General features: G+C 43.1%; 2 protein-coding genes across 4 annotated transcripts in view; one reads left to right on the top strand and one right to left on the bottom strand.

Moving 5' to 3' along the window:
- LOC139384057 (dnaJ homolog subfamily C member 17-like) overlaps positions 1-15012 on the bottom strand; it is a 491465-nt gene that overhangs the window by 447155 nt on the left and 29298 nt on the right. The gene's annotated exons all lie outside the window — the stretch shown is intronic.
- Positions 10297-14356, top strand: LOC139384059 (cdc42 effector protein 3-like). 2 transcript variants are annotated; one of them, XM_071128695.1, is made up of 2 exons: positions 10297-10601; positions 12652-14356. In XM_071128695.1, the coding sequence occupies exon 2, from the start codon at positions 12700-12702 to the stop codon at positions 13315-13317; it is 618 nt and encodes a 205-aa protein (XP_070984796.1). In that variant the 5' UTR covers positions 10297-10601; positions 12652-12699; the 3' UTR covers positions 13318-14356. The 2 variants fall into 2 exon arrangements, with proteins under 2 accessions (XP_070984796.1, XP_070984797.1); XM_071128696.1 differs by having other exon boundaries at positions 10537-10601; positions 12666-13592.

Here is a 15012-nt window from a genome sequence, read left to right as displayed (position 1 = left end):
TCCTAAATCTCTCTCTCTCCAGCTCATGACAGATGTGTGCCTCTCGGGCTGTGATGGCCTGATGATGTCATTAAAAGGCCCAATGCAGCCTTTTCTATACCAAATCATTTCTAGGTATCAATTAAATACCTTATTGTAATAGATTTCCATTAAAATGGGGAAAAAAAAATGGCTTTTTAGCAAACAATTCTCAAGCAAGAACTTTCCTAGGACTGTCTTGGGAGTAGTCTGAGTGGGGTGGGTAAAACTGAAAACTACTATAGCTGGAGCTAAATGCATATCAGCCAATGAAAAGTGTCAAATTTACTTGCATGTTACATCACGGGTATATATAATATATATATTTTTTATTTTTATTTTATTTTATTTGTCAAATAGCAGTCATATCATTGTCATCATCGCTTCTTGGTGGCACCAATGCTAAAGCGGTTAACTCACAATTGATAGTGCACTTTAACCCCTCGTGGCTTTCTTGTTGAGGAACAAACCTTCACTGCCGCTCCTTGACACTCAATTAAAAACATGTGTGACGAAGTGGATGATTATAATAATGCATAGCCTATAAACCGTTGTAGCCCTACATTTCGGTGTACACGTCCATGTGCATTATGATTATTAGGAAATAGCAGTGCGTTTGTGTGAATATCAAAAGGTGGGGAAAAAAACTAAAAACTAACATCTGTGGCAATTACGTGGACTAGGCACTTTACACAGAGAGCAATTTGACCAGTCACTCAAATATACTTTGATGATAGTTGCTTTGATGATCAGAACATGCTGTTGGACATCATGAAAAAGTGTTGGAACACATCCAACTATTTGAATTGGTTGATGCACTTGTGCCAGGATATAATTTGTGCCACCTGTTGAAGTTAGCATAGGGCTAACTTGTACCATGTTATCTGATAGGAACAGCTACAATTTAGCGTTCAGTCACATGCAAGTAAATCAACGCTTTTCATTGGATGATATGCATTTTGTGGGGGAGAACCCATTTGACTTTAAATGTTTGCTTATGTTCACAAGTACAGCCCCGCTGTCACTGGCAGAGGTTTGGAACTCATTGTTATTGGTCTATTCATCAATTTACCACATATTGGATGTCCCCATGGAAAGCTGAAACTCCCAGGTATGCAAACCTTCTGATTAGGTCATTTGTAGATTGTATTTTCAAAATTAGCAACTAACTGATACAATTATTATTTGAAACAAATTAATAACTTTTTCAGTGTTAGTTTCATCAGCTGTTGTACGATATAAAACACAGGGAAATTTAATTTTGACAGCACTGCGTCATGGACATGAGACGGAGCTTGTCTGCCTCCTTAACTGGCAGTCCAGAAACAGACTGGAAGCCATCAGCCCTCAGTAGCCTAAAGAGAGAGATCACGAGGAGAGGTGTGTGTTTGTGTACAGCGTTGATAAACATAGAAGTCTTTGAATGATTTAGACAAGACTGAAAAGACTTGAAGCCATCACCTCCTTTCAGAACATTCTGATCAACATCGCCTCAGTTTGCTTTGATTTCCTGCTCTCCAAGATCGACTGTAAACAATGACACACATCCCGCTCCAAGGTGTCTGAGACAAATAGGTCAAACAGACAGCTCCACCTATAGACTACGGTACTTCTACCACAGAACTACCACACCATAGTGGTTGTACAGGTAAATTACTGCTAGGTCTAGATGTGGATTTCATCCTTAAAAATAAAAACAGTACAGTACATATGGTATTTCAAAAAATGTCATTAAATGAACACAAGGGGTTAAGATTTGTTGAATATCTGCCAAGTTGGTCTCTTTCTGGCCATGCTGTGGTTCAAGATAAAATGTTCTACTTGCACTGCAGTCTGGTGAAACTAATCAAGGGGCCATTTCTCTGCAGTGCATGTGTGTGCGTGAGTAAATGCATGTGTGTCAGTGGGCTATGGACCCGGTGATTTATGAGAGCCAAATACTTATGTAGAGATCATTAGGGGTGTGTGTGATATGTGCGAGAGTGTGCCCAGGCGCTCCCGCATAGTCAAACAAACACACACTGGGCAGGAGGATCGCATATGCCACAGTCAAACTGTGATTCCTCATAAGAGTAAATTCACACTTTATAAATGGGAGAAGATCAATCATCATCATCATTATTTTTTGAGAACAGACATAACACAAAAGGAATCCAGGTCTATAGACAGACTTTGTAATGAAGGAGCAAATACTAGATCATAATACTGCAGTAAGCGCTACAGAAATGGGCCCCAAGTCTACTTCCTGTGTTATTCAGTTAAGGCCACAATCAGAATTGAACACCTAGTTTCTTAATGCCATTCAGAGTTTGGGGAAAGGCACGTTTCCCTCTAAAGAAAACCTAAGCTATAGAAATAAAAACATACTGTATTTATGTACGCTGAAGCAAAATATTAAAACACAACATGTAACAATTTCAAAGATTTTACTGAGTTACAGTTCATATAAGAAAATCTGAAATGAAATACATTTCATTAGGCCCTAATCTATGGAAAACTGGAAACCGCATATCCTGAGACCATATTTATTGTAGCTGGGGACTTTAACAAAGCAAATCTGAGGAAAACCCTATTGAGGTTTTACCAACACATGCTACTCACACATAGAAAATTCTCTACCATTGCTACTCTCCCTTCCGGGCTGGCTACAAGGGCTTCACCCGCCCTCCCTTCGACATATCAGATCACGCCTCCATTCTGCTCCTCCCTTCCTATAGGCTGAAACTCAAACAGGAAATACCCGTGATAAGGACTGTTCAACCCTGGTCTGACCAATCGGAATCAATGCTTCAAGATTGCATGATCAAAACAGACTGGGATATGTTCCGGGTTGCCTCTAGAAATAGCCGCTTCCGAGGACTGTGAGCTCTCGTTCTCAGTGGCCAACATGAGTAAGACATTTAAGCGTGTTAAACCTCACAAGGCTGCCAGCCCAGACGGCATCCCTAGCCATGTCTTCAGAGCATGCGCAGACCAGCTGGCTGGAGTGTTAACAGACATTCAATCTCTCCCAATCCCAGTTTGCTGTCCCCACTTGCTTCAAGATGTCCACCATCGTTCCTGCACACAAGAAAGCGGCGGTAACTGAACTAAATGACTATCGTCCGTTCGTAGCACTCAAATATGTCATCATGAAGTGATTTGAGAGGCTAGCTAAGGATCGTATCACCTCCACATTACCCAATACCCTAGACTCACTGCAATTTGCATACCGCCCCATCGCACTGCCCCATCCCATTTGATCAAGAGAAATACCTACACTACATGACCAGAAGTATGTGGACACCTGCTTGTCAAACATCTCATTCCAAAATCATCATCAATAATATGGAGATGGTCCCCCCCTTTGCTGCTATAACAGCCACCACTCTTTTGGGAAGGCTTTCCACAAGATGTTGGAACATTGCTGCCACAAAAGCATTAGTGAGGTCGGGCACGGATGTTGGGCGAATAGACCTGACTCGCAGTCAGCATTCCGATTCATCCCAAAGGTGTTCGATGGGGTTGAGGTCAGGGCTCTGTGCAGGCCAGTGAAGTTCTTCCACACCGATCTCGACAAGCCATTTCTGTATGGACCTTGCTTTGTGCATGGGGGCATTGTCATGCTTAAACAGGAAAGGGCCTTCCCCAAACTGTTGCCACAAAGTTGGAAGCACAGAATATTCTAGAATGTCATTGTTTGCTGTAGCATTAATATTTCCCTTCACTGGAGCTATGTGGCCTAGCTCGAACAATGAAAAACAGCACCAGACTATTATTCCTACTCAACCAAACCTTACAGTTGACACTATGCATTCGGGCAGGTAGCCTTCTCCTGGCATCCGCCAAACCCAGATTTGTCCGTCAGACTGCCAGATGGTGAAGTGTGATTCATCACTCCAGAGAACCCGTTTCCACTGCTCCAGAGTCCAATGGCGGCAAGCTTTACACCACTCCAGCAGTCGCTTGGCATTGGCATGGTGATCTTAGGCTTCTGTGCGACTGCTCGTCCATGGAAATTAAGTTCCCGACAAACAGTTCTTGTGCTGATGTTGCGTCGGTAGTGAGTGTTGCAACCGAGAACAGACAATTTTTTTTAGCGCTTCAGCACTCGGCGGCCCCATTCTGCGAGCTTGTGTGGCCTGCCACTTCGCGGCTGAGCCGTTCCCACTTCACAACAATAGCACTTACAGTTGCCTGGGGCAGCTCTAGCAGGGCAGAAATTTGACGAACTGACTAGTTGGAAAAGGTGGCATCCTATGACGGTGCCACGTTGAAACTCACTGAGCGCTTCAATAAGGCCATTCTATTGCCAATGTTAGTCTTTGGAGATTGCATGGCTGTGTGCTCAATTTCAACCGCAGGGCACTCCAGAGGGTGGTGTGGTCTGCTCAGCTCATCACCTGCAGCACATTGTCTGCCCTCCAGGACATCTACAGCACCCGGTGTCACAGGAAAGCCAAAAAGATCATCAAGGACCTCAGCCACCAAGCCACGGCCTGTTAACCCCGTTACCATCCACAAGGCGAGATCAGAACAGGTGCATCAAAGCTGGAACCGAGCCACTGAAAAACAGCTTCTATCTCAGCCATCGGACTGTTAAATAGTCACCACAAACCAGCCTCCGCCCAGTACCCTGCCCTGAACTTTAGTCACTGCCGCTAGCTGGCTACCACCTGATTACTCAACCCTGCACCTTAGAGGCTGCTGACTATGTACATAGAACACTGGTCACTTTAATAAGGTTTACATACTTTTTTACCCACTTCATATGTATATGCTGTATTCTAGTCACAAAAAAAGTGTACCTATACTATTGTATCCTACATATTTTTGAGATGAACTACATATTCTATCCATCTGTCAATATACAGTACCAGTCAACAGTTGACACCCACTCATTCAAGGGTTTTCTTTATTTGTACTATTTTCTACATTGTAGCATAATAGTGAAAACATCAAAACTATGAAATAACACATAGAATCATGTAAAAAAAAAAAAAAAAGTGTTAAACAAAATGTTATGAGATTCTTCAAATAGCCACCCTTTGCCTTGATGACAGGTTTGCACACTAAATAGGGATATAGACACACACACAAAGCATTCATAAAATATACAGACCCCTTGACTTCTCTCACGTTATAGCCTTATTCTAAAATGTCATCAATCTAAACACAATACCCCATAATGGCAAAGTTTAGACATTTTTGCACATTTAAAAACAAAACTACCTTATTTACATAAGTATTCAGACCCTTTGCTATGAGACTTGAAATTGAGCTCAGATGCATCCTGTTTCCATTGATCATCCTTGAGATGTTTCTACAACTTCATTGGAGTCCACCTGTGGTAAATTCAATTGATTGGATAGGATTTGGAAAGGCACACACCTGTCTATATAACATCCCACAGTTGACAGTGCATGTAAGAGCAAAAATCAAGATGTGAGGTCCAAGTAACTGTCCGTAGAGCGTCGAGACAGGATTGTATCAAGGCACAGATCTGGGGAACTTGACCAAAAGAAATGTCTGCATCATTTTAGGTCCCCAAGAACACAGTGGCCTCCATTATTCTTAAATGGAAGAAGTTTGGAACCACCAAGACTCTTCCTAGAGCTGGCCGCCCGGCTAAACTGAGCAATCGAGGGAGACGGGCCTTGGTAAGAGAAGTGGTCACTGACAGAGCTCCAGAGTTCCTCAGTGGAGATGGGAGAACCTTCCAGAAGGACAACCATCTCTGCAGCACTCCACCAAATCAGGCCTTTTATTGTAGAGTGGCCAGACAGAAACCACTCCTCCATAAGAAGCACATGACAGCCCGCTTGGAGTTTGCCAAAAGGTATCTAAAGGACTCTCAGACCATGAGAAACAAGATTATCTGGTCTCTTTAGCTTTAATGCCAAGCGTCATATCTGGAAGAAACCTGGCACCATCCCTACAGTGAAGCATGGTGGTAGCAGCATCATGCTGTGGGGATGTTTTTCAGCGGCAGTGAATGGGAGACTAGTCAGGATCGAGGGAAAGATGAACGGAGCAAAGTACAAAAGAGATCCTTGATGAAAACCTGCAGCACTCAGGACCTCAGACCCAGGTGGCGGTTCACCTTCCAACAGGACAACGACCCTAAGCACGCACACAGCCAAGACAACGCCCTTGTGTAGACATCTAGAGCCAGAGACCTGAAAATAGCTGTGCAGCGACACTCCCCATTCAACGTGACAGGGCTTGAGAGGATCTGCAGAGAAGAATGGGAGAAACTCCCAAAATACAGGTGTGCCAAGCTTTAAGCGTCATACCCAAGACGACTTGAGGATGTATTACTGCACACACACACACACACACACACACACACACACACACACACACACACACACACACACACACACACACACACACACACACACACACACCTTGTCCTAATATTTCTATACTGAACAAAAATAAAAACGCAACTATTTCAACAATTTAACTGAGTTAGAGTTCATATAAAGGAAAAAAGTCAACTGAAATAAATTCATTAGGCCATAATCTTTAGATTTCACATGACTGGGCAGGGGCACAGCCATGGGTGGGCCTGGTAGTGCATAGGCCCACCGACTGGGGAGCCAAGCCAAGCAAATCAGAAGGAGCTTTTCCCCCACAAAAGGGCTTTATTACAGACAGAAATACTCCTGTGTCATCAGCTGTCCAGGTGGCTGGTCTCACACGATCCCGCAGGTGAAGAAGCTGGATGTGGTCACACGTGGTCTATGGTTGTGAAGCCGGTTTGACGTACTGCCAAATTCTCTAAAATGACATTGGAGGCGGCATATGGTAGAGAAATTAACATAAAATTCTCTGGCAACAGTTCTGGTGGACATTCCTGCAGTCAGCATGGCAATTACAAGCTCCCTCGACTTGAGACATCTGTGGCATCGTGTTGTGTGACAAAACTACACATTTTAGAGTGGCCTTTTATTGTCCCAAGCACAAGGTACAGCTGTGTAATGATCATGCCGTTTAATCAGCTTCTTGATATGACACACCTGTCAAGTGAATGGATTATCTTGGCAAAGGAGAAATGCTCACTATCAGGGATGCGAACAAATTTGTGCACAAAATTTGAGAGAAATAAGCTTTTTGTGCAGATGTAAAATTTTTGGGATCTTTTATTTCAGCTCATGAAACATGGAACCAAAACTTTACATGTTGCGTTAATATTTTTGTTCAGTGTAATAACGGCTGGAATGTAGCGAGCAGAATTAAAAAAACAAACATTTTTACAGTTTTGACAGGGCCAAACCACACAATCACAAACATGATTGACGATGAATGTAAAAATAGCAACTAAAACTTACAGGAGCAGCAGGTGACAACTGACTGAGTAAGCTGTGTGCAGGTGTTTGTAGGCTACATGTAGAGGTCTTGGTGTCTGGTTGAAAGCTCTGGTCAGTGAGTTAGATTAGTGTAAAGGAAAAGCCAGTCAGCACTGGGTTCAGGGGGCGAGGGGAGGGGCTGTAAAAAGACTGGATTTGTGCCTTTGGAAACCCTTAAAGGAAATAAACAAAATGAAAGAGAAATGGAAGTTGAGATGTGAACTCCCTGTGTTCTGGCATTTCTCTGTATGATGGATGAGTTGGGGGTTCATATAATAGATAGATGGGGAAGACGGCTGTTCAACTATATAATAATATTCAACACTACATCTTTGTAATACCAGAATTATGTATTTCACATCAGGGCCTTCTGGGAAAAGCCCTCTGATTGCAACAGATTTTCTATTAAAACACTGGGGCCACAGAACCAGGAATAATGTAGTTTAAATCCTCAATATTCCCAAAAAAGAAAGTGAACCGAAGGTTAAAGTTCAAATACACAAATGAAACAATGTGCTAATTTCTACTGTGCGTGCATACGTCTGAACAAGCTGGTGTTTTGTGTGTGTGTCTGGTGTAGGGCCTGAGGAGAAGTCTGTACTGCTGCTTCTAACATGTGTAACAGTTCTTTATCTACCTAATGTGCTGCACAAACAGCAACTGGAATGCAGCCCTCCACACACTGTTTATTTCAGAGCCCAAACGTTCAAAGAAACCAAAATATCAAACCCTTAATTTAATAATTACAAATAATTCAGTGCCAGGAGACACAAGGAAGTAAACATTCTCAGACTTCCCTGACCTCCCACGTCCAGCGAGAACACCACACACAAATACCCACACCTCTGGTCTGCTAGTCTACAAACACAGCAATTAAACATTACTTCTACAAATCACACAGTGGGGAAGAAGTCCGTGTGTTCCTTCCAATCAAAACAATATACAAGGACTTGAAATGAAACAAACGGTGTGTTTCAGAGGGCCTGACACCAGTTACCTCTCTTATCTGTAAGATACACCAGGCAAAAGGTCTGGGGGGAAGGGGGTAGAAGGCCACACTATAACATCAAGACAACAAGAGCACTTTGTCATGTCACGCAATGAAATGTCTCCAGAGACAGAGGTATAACGATTCAGACAGGTGATTCAGACAAGGCTCATCACTGTCTGTCTGACTGACTCATCATTGTAGAGAGACAGTGACGACACGGGCTCTCTCACCATCGAATGACGGATTTCACTTGTTGATGGACATCCACAACACTGGTTTGCATCCAATGTTTCAGTCCTGTACAGATCATCATACACCATCAGGATCACGACCGAACCTCTGTGTTTCCTTCCATGTGAGTGGAAATATCTTACAACAGCTAAAATCTACTCTGTCTGTTGTCCACAAGACAAGAGAACACAACAAAAGGCCAAATGAATATTCTACAAAAACCTCCATTTGGGTTTCTAGAGCCAGTCAAGGAAATCAGTATCTGGAAGCACTTTTTCATGCAAAAAAAAAAAAAACAAGCAGCATCCTAGGATTGAAGGAGAACGTAGTTGACCCAGACAGACCACAGTACCAGCACTGCCCTGAGACGGGAGAGGGAGGAGGAGAGAGGGGAAGGCAATCAGACACCTACTCTTCCCCTACGGTCAGGGTCCAGGGCCAACGTAATAACCTCAGATTCTGGACAACATACTGTACAAACACAAACATGGGAGTAAGCCACCTCGAACCCCTGGTCAAATAGGCCATATGTGACCACATCACCACAAATAACACACGCTATCCCCTCCCCTGACTGTCTGCTAGCATGAACAGATTTCTTCCCAACAAAACAAAAGAGTGTGGATGGGGTGAGGTGGATAGTCTGACTGACACCAGCTCTCGAAAGCTTTTCCTTGGTGTGTAGTCATGTGGGTCGAGGTGGAGGCTATGAAGTGGAGCGGTGGGGGGGAGAAAACAATTATCGAACTGGAGTTGTTCAAAAGCTCAGTTCCAGTCTTGGATACATGTTATGACAAGGCAATTATTACATTTGTAAATGCATCTGTTAAAAGCAGAAAGGCCTGTTCTGGTGTTGGGGAGTGAATGAGGAATGAATGGCGGCTGGCCTTTGGTTTTTGGAGCCATTTGAAAGGATCTGATCAGTAATCCTAGAGAATGAATCCAGCCAATCCCGTAGATGTTTCAGTTCAGAGACCCCGGAGCAGAGTGCTATGTTGTCTGGAGCCAGACAGACGACCACTAACGTTCTCTCAAGGTCAAAGCCATTGCTAGGAGGCACCAAAATGTTTCAGAGGATGCTGGTGTGCAGAGCGGACTGTGACTCTGCTGCGGAGACCAGATAATGTTAGGAGATGTGTACGCTAGGCGTTGAGCAGAGTGGGGTGGCCACTGCTAAAGCTTTAGCTCTCAAGGGAAAAGTAGGTCTGTGGGCATCATCACACAGCATATACAAACACTGATTATCGATAAGCCTAATGGTTACTACAGTAGGCCAATAAGCGTCATCCTAAAATCCATGACTGTCACAGCCCTAACGCCGAAGGCGTGAGAATTGGAACTGAAACAGGTTATCTTGTGCAACTTAGCTTGCCTGTACATACATGTCTGTGTGTGAGTCAGTGGCTTTATCCGATACCACAGTCTATTGGCCTATACTCTGCCAGAACGGCCTGCGTTGGGCCCAGTGCTTTACACAAGTTAACAAAGCACAGGAAATCAGCAGAGTAGAGACAATGAAACTAAGATGACTAGCACACAGACAAGTCACTGTGGCCCTGTTTGTGTGTGTGTGTGTGTGAGGAATACGCTGTGCTCTTTCACCAGCTCAGCTTGATCTTGTTCCGTGTTTCAAGCAGTAAATCAGTGGGGACTACAACAGCTCCTGCTCTGTCCTTTCACTCAGGTAGTGGGTGCAGCAAGCAGGATTCACGCCCATGATTCAGACTCCCACGACAGGGAGAGTGACATCATCCGAGGGTAAACACACTCTCTGCCGTTAGGTAGGGAGAGGTGGAGGAAACAAAGAAGGAAACAAAACTCCACCTGGTCGTCTCTATACACTGACCTCACCTGGGTTACTTCGTCAGAGGAGACTTTCTCAAACAACACACCTGCTGGGTCCTAGAAGGAATATACTTGTACTATTGAACTGAACTTTGAGAAGATAGAGGGAAGCACGGGATCAAATTGGCAAGGTCTACAGGACATGATAGAATCCTTCTCAGTAAAGGATACCTAAGACTCGGGTAAGAGACAGTTATTTTTAGTGCTACATTTGATATTACTGCATTGTTGGGTTTGGAGCTTGCAAGAAAGGCATTTCACTGTACTTGTGCACATGACATTAACACTTGAAACTGAGTGTTTGGGCTGTTAAATCTGGGATTTAGAGAACTTGGGGGGTGAAGTAGCTCCAGTTCTCTCTCAGGGATGTTCACTGTGCTTCTCCCGCTGCAGTTGAACAAGCCCAATCATGTCGGGAGAAACAGTGTCAGTCTCCAGGTACCAGCCCCAGCCTGGCTTCCTGATAGAGACAGACACGTGGGTGTGGGATACAGACACCCTGTGTACACAGCAGTACAGAAAAGAACTAACAGATATCACACTACATTCTGTTATTACAAACCGTATCCATCAACTTACTCAAAATATTGGTTATAAAACACGCATATGCCAACTCTTAAATCATAACCAACACCTGCTCTTGAGAATATATTTTAGGCATCTCCCTCAAAAAGGTGCTCAGCTAGAGGAGGTTTGGAGGAGGAAGATTATTTAGTAACTGTAAATTGTCTTGGCAAAGCTGTTTTTACTAGGCTTATTTCATTTGGACTTGGAAGAGAAGTGTTTCCTTAATGTGATCCTCACCGCTGCAATTCTAACACTCCTCCTTCGTCCAACTGACATGTTTGGAAAGGAATGCTGATGTGTCCACACTCTCCCCATCTCCCGCTGCTACTAAAGTACCGATAAAACCTTTACGGGCCAACAAAACCCGTTTGCCGTAGTGCCTTACAAATTTACAAAGTGAGTGTTTCAAGTCACGAACGCAAATCTAATATGGGCAAAGCTGTTAGGAGCCTGTAAAATCACAGAGACCACTGAGATCGTCCATTTGACCTGCCAGAGATGAACTGCATTCTGTGTTACTCAATAAAATGATTACAACTCACAAAACACTAAATTACTGGAACCATGCTCAACTAGATTAGAATAAGGTGCATTTTATTTTGCGCTTTGGGCCTAGCTCTTATACAAACTATAATGGATTTAAACTATCTTTTCAGAGCCACACGTTCTCAGTTTGTCCTGTTGTTTTACGTAATATATTGTATGCCTTTGCTTTTTAAAATGGTGGTAGCTGTTCAAGGCCCATTGATAATGTACAGATGAACTTCTAAAATTACCATTGTACAAAGTGCGCTGTCTGAGAAGAAAAAAAAGACAGTTTGACGCCATTTATAGCAGGTGAAAGGCATATTCCAGTTCAATTCTACATAAATGACAATCATAACAATGGCAGGTATTGCCACACATCTCTCTAATCAAGAGTTGTAGAATCTGATCTGGATCCAGCATAACAGGAAAGGCTGACTGTCTGTGACCAGTAAACCAGATCAACAGATCTAAAGGTGAGGAGAAATAAATAAAGACGAATACACATACTGTGTCTCTGAGCTTTGTCTCTCAACACGTAACAAATTACACCCCATTCATAAAATAACTACTGTTTAAGAAGTGAAAGCAAAGCCTGGAGTTGCCTGACAAAATGACAGGAAAGGGGGCCAGAGGATATGGTGACATGGCTTATATAGATATAGAGGATGCTGTGTCTGCTTAGAATGTGCATATTTGGAGCATGGTTGCTGGAAGTCAGGATCAGGCTTAACCATTCCTTTGGTGCATTCAGCAGACCAGACCTGCATTTATGGGAATAAACTGGATTTGAAAAGTAAACATTTAAAATCAAAACCCTTCTAAGTATGTATTGGACCCTCTCCCAGGAGACAAATGACACCGAATCATATTAACATAAAACCAAGCAGAGCTGCTGCCTTGTCACATTAAACTTGACATAATCCAAGGGTTGCATCTGGTGTTGGAAAGCAGAGGGAAACAAATAATGCCCATCCAGTAGGCTGCAGCATGATGAAAGTAAGCCTAGATAATCATATCAGAGATGTATGATGTGTTGTTGATGGGAAACCACATGATCTGACATGAACCTAACCTCGAAGTGAAACGATTTTAATATTTCTTCTATATTTTTCTTTTTTATTGTAAACTGCCTTTAAGCTTCGTCTCAGAAGTGAACCAAAGGACATCTCAACAGGACCTGGTAAGATGCCACTGACGACGTCTCTGTACCGTAAGCCAGCCTCGGCCCGCTGGTCCAGAAGGACACAGAAGCGCAGGGAGGTGCTCTCTGTCAACATGATCAGCCTCCCATTGGCCGACTTCCGCCATGTTTCCCACATCGGGAACAACGACCACAGCGACAGCTTCGGGGACCTGTCCTTTCTGAAGGGGGGCAACAGCCTGGTGCTGCAAAGCTCTCAGAGTGAGCAGAACCTCTTGCTGGCCTGCTACCCTCCACCCAAACCCTTACGCCTTAACCTGGACGAGGCCATGGAGAGCCCCGAGTGGACCAGGGCCCACATGACCCACAGTGCCTCAGAGAGGAGGAAGAAGTGCAGCTCCTTGCCCCTGCTGGACAGCGAGGAGGGTGAGGGGAATGGGGAGATGGAGGGCAGGGTTAGCCCCAGCCACAGGGTCATGGTCAGCAGCCCCAGTCCTGCCCGTGGCAGCCTGAGTTCTGGCCGGGATGGAGACTCCACTCAGACCTGCTCTGAGGACACGCAGCAGCTGGATGAGGTGGACAATAGCTTCTCCTTCAGCCTGGACCTGGGCCCCTCCATCCTGGACGACGTGCTGCAGGTCATGGACAGGCTCCACTATTAGAGGAACAGCCAGACAGAGACCTTACTAACGTCATCATTGTGACTGGCATTAGAACACTCCAAACTGCCATAAGACGATGAACGGCTGACATAAAAGAGAGTACGGTTGAATGCACACAATAATATGATTATTGTGAATACTCAGATTAATATAATAGTTCAAATAAACAGTTACATGCTTTGCAAGAAGAACAATTTCCCTAATAATCCTGTTGACATAGACCCATCTGAAATCAGGCTATTTGATGGGCCTTTAATAAACGCAGAAAATCATCTATCAAAATACACGTTCTACCACAGCGACCATGTAATATTTGTGAAGCATATTCGGTTCTGAGTATACACGTGAAAACTATTTCTAATATGAATGCTTTCAGTTTTTCCGAATTCACTTCACTCAAAAGAAGGAAGCTTGCACTGCTCGTGCTGGCACAGATCAAATACACCGCTAGAACTCAGATTAAGGCATTGCATGTCCTAATATTTTGAAAGATTGCTCAGAAAACAAGGTGTTTTAATCGTCGTACGTTTACCTCAATTATGACCTTACACCAATTATGATAGTCATGTAAACAAACACCTTACTCTGCTTAATCTGCCTACTGCCAATTAGTTAATATTGAATTATTAGTGCATGTAAACATACTCCAGTGTCAGAGCATTTGAAACACCATGGGGATATAACCTACAAAGGGATCTCTTCCATTTCATACGAGGTCATCGACAAGAGTAAGAGTACACATGGACTTCCACTTTAACTTACTCCTTCTCTCATTTTACTTAGATAAATGTTTGCTATCTATAGTAGATTATTATGACAGAACGCTTCTCATGATTGAGTTGTATGCTAATTTGAACATTTCTTGACTGTATCTGTTGTTTCTATGATACAGTAATAGAATCAGAATGAGTGTCTATTGTCTATTGATGTTTAAGGGTTAACGTTGGAATTCTCCTCTCTCCTTTCAACCACTCTATGGGGCAAAGGTCATGTTCTTCTAGCATTACCTGTTGCGTTAAATAAAATGTTACATAGTCTAGTTAATCATTTAGCACCTTATTTATCTTAAAGGCCCAGTGCATTCAAAAACCAAATCTCCTTGTGTTTTATATATATTTTCACACTATGAGGTTGGAATAATACCTGTGAAATGCCCTTTTGGTGTAAGAGCCGTTTGAAAAGAGTGCCTGAAATTTCAGCCTGTTTTGGTTGGATGGAGTTTGGGCCTGCCTGGGGACATCACCAAGTAGTAAATTAGTTAATAGACCAATAAGAAAGAGTTCCAAACCTTTCTGCCAATAACAGCTAGTTTTCCCCTTCCCACTCAGACCACTCCCAGACAGTCCAAGCAAAATTCTTGCTTGAGAAATTGCTCTTTGCTAAGAAGCTATTTTTGTTTCTTTTTGACCATTTTAATTTAAAACAAATAACAGTAAGGTACTTAATTGTTACCAATAAATTATTTGATATTGAGATAAAAACAGCTGCATTGGACCTTTAATTTGTTAAAAAAGTAAAGTAGGAAACTTCAGATGGCTGCTTTTTGTCCTTTCTCAGTTTAAAACCCAGTTCCTTTCTACAGATCTCTTGATGAGACTAATGTTAGACTTTAGAGTGTAATGTTAAAGAAATAAATAAGAATGAAGGCTTAGTTTTCAAGGTCCTGAAGCTGTGACGTATTGGCATCCTTGCCAT

Source organism: Oncorhynchus clarkii, chromosome 25 (assembly GCF_045791955.1).
Source record: "Oncorhynchus clarkii lewisi isolate Uvic-CL-2024 chromosome 25, UVic_Ocla_1.0, whole genome shotgun sequence".
Lineage (NCBI taxonomy): Eukaryota > Metazoa > Chordata > Actinopteri > Salmoniformes > Salmonidae > Oncorhynchus > Oncorhynchus clarkii.
This window is presented reverse-complemented; position numbering and strand designations above follow the sequence as displayed.

Bases quoted from the DNA above. Each gene is read 5' to 3' on its own strand.
- LOC139384059 (XM_071128695.1), top strand. From the start codon at position 12,700: ATGCCACTGACGACGTCTCTGTACCGTAAGCCAGCCTCGGCCCGCTGG.